Genomic DNA, 9,082 nt, shown 5'->3' with positions numbered 1-9,082 from the left:
CTCCTTTATTCTGTACCCCCAATCTCTCTCTCTCTCCTCTCTCCCCGCCCTCTGCATCTCTGCCAACGATACTCCGCGGCTGCGCCTCTGTCTCTGTGTGTGTGTGAGTGTATCCGCGCGCAACGCGGTGAGGGGGGGGGCAGGGGTGATTCTGTTATTCCCGATAACGCGCGCCTCGAAAAACACTCGAGCTTTCGCAAAGGGAACCTGTATTTCAAGGACGTCGGTATGCAAATGACTTAGCCCCGGCCCTAGATAGAGCTGCTATGCTGCCATGCCCATAGCGTGCTCCCCCGGGCGCAGCGCAGAGGGAGGTTATTTTTAAAACGCGTACAATATATACTTGGCACTATCCGTCCTTGAGTAAACACCCACCCGATCCCCCGCTGCCCATTCATCGCTTTTTGAAAACAGAGGCTCGCTCGATAAAGCGGCTGAAGCCGGGTAATCTTAATGCCGGACCGCGCAGCGACCCGCTGACCCCAGCCCAGCGCGAGCCGCTGTCACAGCCGCTGTGGCCTGCTGGGATGGAACCCATACCCGGCAGGGGCAGCGCCGAGCAGCGCCGAGCAGCGCCGAGCTAGAAGGCAATTTTTTGTTTGTGTTTCGGATTCAAGAAGGGATGTGAAAAAAGAGGCCGAACCTGATAATGGGAATGAGCCTGTTTTTGTTCCCCAAGCCCACTCTCTTCTCAGCAACAAAGCGGATGACTTAGTTATTCAAATGGCTTCTGTATTTTGTTTTGTTGTTGATATTCTTGAACTGAAGAGCCAATCGCATATCAAAGAAATGGTCAGTGGTTAGTCATTGACGACAAAATTTTTCAAAAGGCTGGTCGGGTCCGGGTTCTGCAATACGAAACAACTACTGGGGGGACTTTGGACCGATAGGCTAAATTCAAGTGTCCGCTAGAGAACACCTCCTTTCTCTCCTGGTTCTCCTAAAGGTCAGCAACGAACCCCGGCGCTATCAGCAGCGCGTCACGAATGTGGAAGGGACGCGTCATCGACCTCTGGTCTATGGACCAATGACGCGTTCAAATAGGATACGGCACCTTGTGCTTTCTCGCGCCTTCTGCCAGGGGCGGTAACCTTGGTAACCTTCGACAGGGGCACCATGGGGATGGGGAGGGACTCCTGAGGGGACTGGCCGCTACTCCCTACTTCAAACCTCAGGGCCCTCCCTTCACTCCTCTCCACCTGCGGAGTGCGGACCTTCGTTTTGGGCTTCTTAGAACTACTATCGCATCGCAGTTTCTGCTCGAAACCATTTCGACATAGGTTCCTGCAACAGTAGCCCATCCACAAACCCTCGAGTTGGGCAGAGGGGCCACAGCAAGCATGTTACACGATCGGGTGCAATCCTAGCGAACAGACTCATGAATTTGCAACTTTTTAGCAAATCACTCGACGACAGTACATGCTCCGAACGCCATTGGTCCTTGAAATCTTGAAACCATAGTTTAGTGTTGGCTAACTGCGAATCTAAAGTGTGCAATCCGCTGCACACATTTTGGTTGAGTGGCGGTCCCCTCGAGATAGGCAGCCTGCGGTGCACTGGACGTGACGTGACTGACCCCCCTTCTCTGCCTCAGTCGGGGAAAGTTTTTTGTTGCCGTCATACGTGACAGCTCGCCCCGGTTCCGTCCAGGGAGGCTGCTCGCCCTGCTCGCTTAGATCGCCCCTCCCACCGCGCCCGCTCCGCGCCGCCCCTCCTATCGATTTTATTTTATCAGGCCTGTCTGGGAGGGAGAGAGGAGAGAAGCCTGTTGCGGTCTGGTTCGGGCCGGCCGGCGGGGCGCGGCGGGCGCGGCGGGCGCGGCGGCGGGGTGCAGCGTACTCCCCATGCACCAAGCACTTGCACGAACACAGCTGCCCCACCCGAGGGGCACGCCTTCGCCTTCCTGGCCTTGACTTTGACCATCATGACCATCCCCACGGCGTGGGCCCGTGGGCCCGTGCCCGCAGGCGAGGCCTGGCAAGGCCGCCCCCCGAGGCCGAAGGGACGACGACGCCGACGACTACGGCCCACCCCCTCAGTGCATTTTATATCCATGCTCTGGCTCCAACAGGACATTGCTGACCTGATGGCTTGATAAAATCAAAATTTTCACTCACCCCGTTAGCATGCCGCTAGAAGGCCAGTGGTGTCCACGCTGAATCCGCACCTTTTCAGACCCAGCCATGGTCTTGGCCATGGTCCACTTGTGGCTATTCCGGAACAATATTTTTTTAAAATTTTCAAAGATCCGAGGTGGTAATGTATACGTATTTTTGCGAGGACGTCCCCGTCCCGTACAGATTTCGATATTTTCTCTTGATCTTAGAAACGGGGTCCATACTACAGCATTGCTTCTGATACTGTAACCCAAGTTGGTTCCGCGCCCGGTTCCAAAATTGGCCAGAGTTCCCAAGCCGCGCGATTGGTTGGTGTGTTGCCGCACTTTATCCTCGCCAGGTCGCGCCAGCAGCTCTGTCCTGTCAACACCTGATAAGAACCGACGCACGTGAGGTTATGCACGTTCTTCTAAATTCATTCAAAAACAAATACAATTGCACCATAGTTTTGCTGTCTCATTGCTGCTAATCGATAACTGGGCACCTAGACACCATGTCTTCGCTGGTTGTAAGGGATGCCAAGCGAGAAGACTGCAAAGAAGTTGAAAGGCTGATTCAGGTAGCAGAAGACTACAAATAATAAATTACTTAAAATTCAATTTTATAATATTGCCAGTAGAAACATTACCTCTATCATTGAAAATTTTTAATCAAGTTCCAGATTTTTTTGGTGACTATATAATATTTCTTTTTTTTACATTAATTCTAAAAAATAGGAGTTGGCAGATTTTGAGCGAATGCCTGATGGACCCCAAATTGATGCCAAAGGTTAATTAAATATCTATTTAACTATTAGGTCCTCTTAAGCATGTTGTTGTTTTAAGGCTTTATCAGCTTAAGGATCTTAACATCTTAACATCTTAACATGTTAACATATTAACAAGTGCATTTTGCATTATATTCGATAGTAAGACTATGGTTTTACATTTGAATGTCTTTATATTCGCTAAAATGCCGACCAAACCGTTCGGGATCGCTACAACGACCAATAGAATCATGATTCGTGGTTTCCGTGAAAGTCGTGTTAAGATCCCGCGAAACAACGGATCTCTGCTTTTCATCGAACTGAAGCGATGGCAAAGCTTTCTAAATGTTCCGGTCGGCACTTTTTACCAATTTAAACACATTCTTAACTAAAAATCATTGCCATAGTGCTAAATATAATGAAAATGCATCTGTTAATATGTTAAGATGTTAAGATGTTAAGATGTTAAGATCCTTAAGCTGATAAAGCCTAATATATTTTTTTTTGTTTTACAGTTCTTGAACGAGATGGTTTTGATTTAAGCCCACCCCTCTACCACTGTTATGTTGTTGACGATCCAAATGATCCTTCAAAACTTATCGGATATGCTATCTACTTTATTGTCTTTGGGACTATGGTGGGACGGAGAATGTATTTGGAAGATATTTATGTAACAGAAAAATATCGAAAGAAGTGTATAGGGAATGCTTTGTTTCAGAAGGTTGCTCAGGTAGCTAGTATATAGTTCTCTAAAAGGTATGGGATTTACTTCCTTATTTTCAATAGACATATTCTTTTCCAGAAAGGTGTCCAGTTAAAATGTGCTGACATGCAATTTATTGTGCTAGATTGGAACCCAGCCCAAGATTTTTACAAATCAAGAGGAGCTTGTGATGTCACCAAAGAAGAAGGTTGGCATTTGTTTCGTATTGATGGAGAAAGCTTGAAAAAGATATCTGAAAGCAGCGAGTCCTCTTACGTTGTCCGAGATGCAAAAAGAACTGACTGCAAGGATGTGTTACGTCTCATTCAGGTTTAGAAATATTCTTTATCTTTACATGGCGTAGCTACCTGTTGCTAACAAATACTATATACTGAGATAATTTTCTTTACATGACGTAGCTACCTGTTGCTAACATGTAATGAGATCATATAATTGTTCTTTAGGAGCTTGCTGATTTTGAAAAGACAGGTCTTACGCAAGTGACTGTGCAAGGTAAAGTATTGTGTGATTTTTTAAACTACTCCGGCTACTCATTAGGATAATAATTTTATCTATCTATACTGTTATCAGACATTGAGCAAGATTTCTTTGATTGTGACCACCCTACTTTCCATTGTATTGTGGTTGAAGATCAAAATGACTCTTCAAAACTTATTGGATATTCCATCTATTATAACCACTACGGGACTTGGACAGGGCGAAGGATGTACTTGAGAGATATCTATGTTAACTCTGCTTACAGAGGCAAACATATTGGGGATGCATTGATGCAGAAAGTGGCTCAGGTAAATCATTTTTTATCCAATATCTTAAGAAATACTTCTGATAAACTTTGTTACATTAATACGTTCTTCATCAGAGAGCTGTGGAAACAAAATGTGTGGACATGGATTTTATTGTTGTGGATTGGAACCCTGCAAAAGACTTCTACAAAGCAAAAGGTGCCACTGACATTACATTATCAGAAGCTTGGCATCTATTTTGTGTGAGAGGAGACGATCTGAAGAAGGTGGCTGACAGAAAATAATGGTTTGTTATGTCATTCTGTTTGCACATTCAACTTATTCGGTAATTTTCTTCAGTTTTGTCTATTTTGATAGACATATCTGTTTTTCTAAATCTTATAAAAGTTTATAATAAAAATAGCTTCAAAAAATTAACTGATTAAAAATATTTTTATTTTACATTGAATTACGTGAAATGTATAAACTTAACAATGAATCTTACAACTACATTCAGTGGACATATTATGCAAAATAGTAAACAAAACTGAATGAAATCTTATCAATTACGAAGCAATTTCCTATTTTGATATTGTTGATATGCGTACATGGTATTTGGTAACACAATGAAAGTAATTGCTTACAAATGATTGACTAAACTTTGATTAAAAATTGAAAAGTCATAGGAATGTAATACTTCATTGACACTTACTTTCCTCTATCCAGTCTTAAATGTACTCTTGTAATTGCAATAATTTTTAGTGAATGGTGAGAGTGATTTCAGTCAATTGAAGTAACTCCCAGAGCACTCAAGGTCAAATGCTGGGCTCAACTTGTAATTCGTTTCCATTTCTGACCTGACCTGCAGTGTCCTTGAAACCCCTCACCACAGGTTTTCAATAATTGCTTTATGCTATCTATGTATTCTAAAGTCGTCACACGGCGACTTCCAACTACCCGCTGCCGCCTTGTAGTCAGGCAACCAAATTGACTCAACACGAAAGTTCGGCGGGCGTCCAGTAGGATAGGCAGCCTATCCGACACGCCAGCGACAAGCGCGCATGGGCAAAAAAATACAAACATTTTCTTACAAGTCGAAAGGCTGTGAAACTTTTCCTAAGAAGGACTCAGAGGAAACGAACAGCGGGCGCCGTTCGTTTCTCACGAGGCACATCCACAATGTTACACTAGTCGGAGTGACTCCGGTCTGCGGCTGCCGCCGGCTGCAGCTCGAGCTCAGGATGGCTGCGGGGAGGCGTGCAGCGCGCAGGACCCAGGACGTACTCTCATTGGTGAGATTCCCTGCAGAGCGGCCAGTGCCCAGCCCAGGTCCCTCCGGCGGGCCGAGGGCTGGCCGCTGTTTCGTGGCACACGGTGCCATCATTATAAGTCCGCCATTGGCACCGAGGCCGACGCTGCCGCCGACGCAGCCGCCGAGGAGTCGCCGCCGAGGATGGCGCGGAACCCTGAGCCGACGAGGCCGAACGCCGCCTCCCTGGCATCGTGCACCGTGGTCGAGCACAGCGTCATCAAGTACACTATGAAGTACCAGAACAGGATGTTGGCCGCCCAATCCACCCAGTACATCCTGCAACATCAAAGACGAGCACAACTTTCACCGTCGGGGGACTTGCGAGAAGGAGAATTGGATGCGAAAAAAAATGAGTTGCCAGGGATGAGCTGGTGGAGTTGCCACTTACACTCGCATGTGCCGCCGGGCAGCGGGGATGGTGTCGGGCATCTCGTTGAGGATGTACACTCTGGCCGCCTTGACGCAGTCCGTGAAGTACTCGATGAAGTCGATGCCCTCACCGTCCACCTTGTACTCGCGACGCTCCCGCTCGTTGAGCAGCGGCCGGATGTAGAGCGCCGAGGTGTTCTTGAAGTCCCACTGGTTGTTGGCGTAGTACTCGAACACGTCGAAGCCCTTCTGGATCCGGTTCTGCACACGCTTGAGCCTGCGGACCAGAACGCTGCTTGTAAATCCTGTTTGCCAATGACCGGAGGGACGGCCATCGCTCAGGATACTCGAGCGAGGTGACTTTGACACACTTCTTGTTTTTATTAGTTTTCTGTAATGTACTTACACGGGCTCGTAGCCAGCGCACCAGATGAAAACGTCTAGGATATAGGCCGGAACCCAGTGGAAGAAGAAGACGCAGATGTTGTGGTAGGTCCTGTTCTTCTTGAGGGAGCCGCCCGGGTACCAGGCCACGCCGTTCAACGGCACCACGTTCTCCACGATGGAGCGCCCAAGCTCCACGATCTCGGCCCACGAGATCTTGATCTCGGACGAAGATGTCATGTGGCAGATGCGTCGGGACCGGTCTCTGCGCAGCAAGGGAGAGATTTCATTTACAGAGGTTTGTCAACGAACCCCCATTTGCCTTTCCGCGAGTTGCGCACTATTTATGTACTTGAGCAACACAGCTCCCACAGAACAATTTACTCAGCACTCTTATTATTTTTCTTTGCAGCAGGCGCTGTCGACTTACCCTCGGGCGAGCCAGTTCCAGGTGGCGACCATCATGGCGTTGACGGCGATGTCGACGGGGAGGAAGTCGGCGTAGCTGTCCGAGTCGCAGTACATGGAGCGGATCACGCCCTTGCCGGCACCGATCAGCAGCCCCGTGGGGCCGTTGATGTTGTCGGTCCAGCCGGGCAGCGGCTCCTTCCAGATGGGCACCACTGGAGCAGAGGCAGGCGGCTCGTCACATCGTCCACGGAGTGCCCTCGCACCGGTAAGTCACATGCAGTGCAACGATATCTTTAAACGTTGTTTTACTCACCGATTGACGGCCGCATGATGCCGACGGGCAGGTTGTCGAACTGCTCCACGACGAGGTGCTCGGCCAGGGCCTTGGTGTACGCGTACGTGTTGGGCAGGTTCCCGAGGATTCTGTGGAAGCAGAGAGTATTATACACCCAGACCTTGTACTACATCCGTGCTTACGCGTTTAGGCAGGAGGGTGAGTTGTCTTATATCGCTGGGCATTAAGGGACATAGTGAGCGAGAGTTGGTAAAGTCAGTAGATCGTCCAGAAAGCACGCTTGTTTTTCTCAGATGCATTCGGCAAATTACGGTGGCTGGGCGCCTGCGAAACGCAGGGTAGGCCATCCCGCAGTACTCGCATGCACTGCGTGCAAGATGTTGCCTACCTACCAGGCGCTAGGCGCCTTGCAGAGCTGGAACTTGGCAAGTTCGTCATGGCGAATGACGGACGCACTTAATGGACGATCGCAGACTCGCCCTGATCTCGTCTGCACGCGGTACAGTACAGTAGCTAACGTACAGTAGTGTCCTGGGACACACTGTATCGCAATTCCCCTGCGGGGGAAAGACGCAAAGAAATTCGAAGGCTTGTTCTTGGCGCGTCACACCGTAACATTTTCATTGCGAAACTTTTTAAAAACTTTGTGACGTTGGCCATTGTGATTTTCCATTCTGTGGGGAATGTGCTCTATAGGGCACGGAAGTGCAATTACTCACTTCTTGGTCATCGACTCGGCCACCTCGTCGGACATCCACTCCATGCACTTGATGATGTTGTGCGGGTCGGCGGGTGGCGGGTACGGCTTCTCCTCCAGGACGGGCTCGTTGAGGTGGCAGTAGGCCGTGGACACGTGGCCGAACAGCTGCGACAGAAGTTAAAATTAGGGTGAACAAGGAAGATCTGGTGAACTGGTGCTCGTTGGTTGATTCGCCCCGCCCATTTACGCACATGCATACCGGGTGATTGAGAGAAGACGCTGGTGCGGGCCGGTTTGCCTTCTCGCTATTTCCGTAAGTCGCCATGGCCCCTTAGGTAGGCAAACCCGCTCGCACCTGCGTCTTCTCTGAATCACCCGGTATGTGTGCTAAACGACGAAAATAAGTCACCTGGCCGGGGCCTTTATTCGGGCACTGGGGAACTTTGTAAACCAAACCAACGTATGTTGTGATGTAAAACTGATGTAGGGCCAGGGGGCTTTATGAACCCACCCCCAGTTTTGTAGTGGAACACTGTACTGCTTGAGGCGTGAGGGCAGGCTTTGCCTAACAACGTCTCCTGACGAATAGGCAGCCAGTGCATGCGGTACAGTGTTGTACTAATGTTGAGTGGGGTCAATCAGTCAATGTATATTATTTGTGGAACTGAATCACTCTCTATATCGCGGCAGGAATAAGGCGTTCGACCCTCGATACAAATAATAGAAAATTGTCGTACGCAACGTCAACGCTATACGGCGGCGCACGCCAACAACTGACTTTAGTAATTAGGGACAAAGAAATAAAAAACAAAAAGAGTCTGTCTCTGAGTGAGAGCTGCGACCCGTGCGTGAGCGGCAGTTGGACCCGTGGGAGCGCAGCAGCCTCTTGTTGTCAGGCACCACGTAACGAACGACCTCAACGAGGAAAATACATTTTGAGTACACACTCAATGTGTGTAATACATTTTTGTCCATAAAAAGATACTATTTTTAAGCAAATCTTGACCCGGTGTAGTTTAGAAACTTGCAAGGGCCATTAAAATGATGCAAAATTATCATTTACAGATGCAGATTTGTATTTCCTTTAGACGTTCTAAAAATTGCATCCAGTAAAAGACAATATCATCCCTTCATTTCATAGCTTGCTAGATTTTTGGGTTGCGATACCCCCTATGTAAAACCGCTTACCGCCTCGGCGGCTGCGTACAAACGCTCACCTCCTCCCCGCCTGCGGACAACCGCTTACCTAGCTTGGCGCTCCGGATAACCGCTTAAGTCGCTTTTTCACCGAAAACGTAATATT

General features: G+C 48.5%; 3 protein-coding genes across 3 annotated transcripts in view; 1 reads left to right on the top strand and 2 right to left on the bottom strand.

Annotated features, from left to right (window-relative positions):
* Positions 1 to 1,342, bottom strand: part of LOC113215677 (D-altritol 5-dehydrogenase) — a 3,899-nt gene extending 2,557 nt beyond the window's left edge. The window contains exon 1 of the mRNA XM_052277692.1: positions 1,310 to 1,342. Coding sequence (XP_052133652.1) covers positions 1,310 to 1,342 — 33 coding nt within the window. The remainder of the gene's footprint in view (positions 1 to 1,309) is intronic.
* Positions 1,343 to 2,434: 1,092 nt separating this feature from the next.
* On the top strand, positions 2,435 to 4,746 carry LOC113215502 (uncharacterized). Its single transcript, XM_026435135.2, has 7 exons — positions 2,435 to 2,676; positions 2,834 to 2,885; positions 3,378 to 3,592; positions 3,665 to 3,895; positions 4,030 to 4,078; positions 4,157 to 4,371; positions 4,446 to 4,746. Exons 1-7 carry the CDS (start codon positions 2,611 to 2,613, stop codon positions 4,611 to 4,613), a joined length of 996 nt encoding a protein of 331 aa, XP_026290920.1. The 5' UTR covers positions 2,435 to 2,610; the 3' UTR covers positions 4,614 to 4,746.
* The window catches only part of LOC113215481 (fatty acyl-CoA reductase 1), a gene marked incomplete in the record, with an annotated part of 30,135 nt that continues 25,795 nt past the window's right edge, over positions 4,743 to 9,082 (bottom strand). The window contains 6 exon segments of the mRNA XM_052277567.1: positions 4,743 to 5,896; positions 6,009 to 6,266; positions 6,396 to 6,638; positions 6,804 to 6,996; positions 7,098 to 7,207; positions 7,799 to 7,944. Of these exon segments, the coding sequence (XP_052133527.1) occupies positions 5,692 to 5,896; positions 6,009 to 6,266; positions 6,396 to 6,638; positions 6,804 to 6,996; positions 7,098 to 7,207; positions 7,799 to 7,944 (1,155 nt within the window).

This window comes from Frankliniella occidentalis, unplaced genomic scaffold (assembly GCF_000697945.3).
Source record: "Frankliniella occidentalis isolate FOCC.00 unplaced genomic scaffold, Focc_3.1 Scaffold11, whole genome shotgun sequence".
NCBI lineage: Eukaryota > Metazoa > Arthropoda > Insecta > Thysanoptera > Thripidae > Frankliniella > Frankliniella occidentalis.
This window is presented reverse-complemented; position numbering and strand designations above follow the sequence as displayed.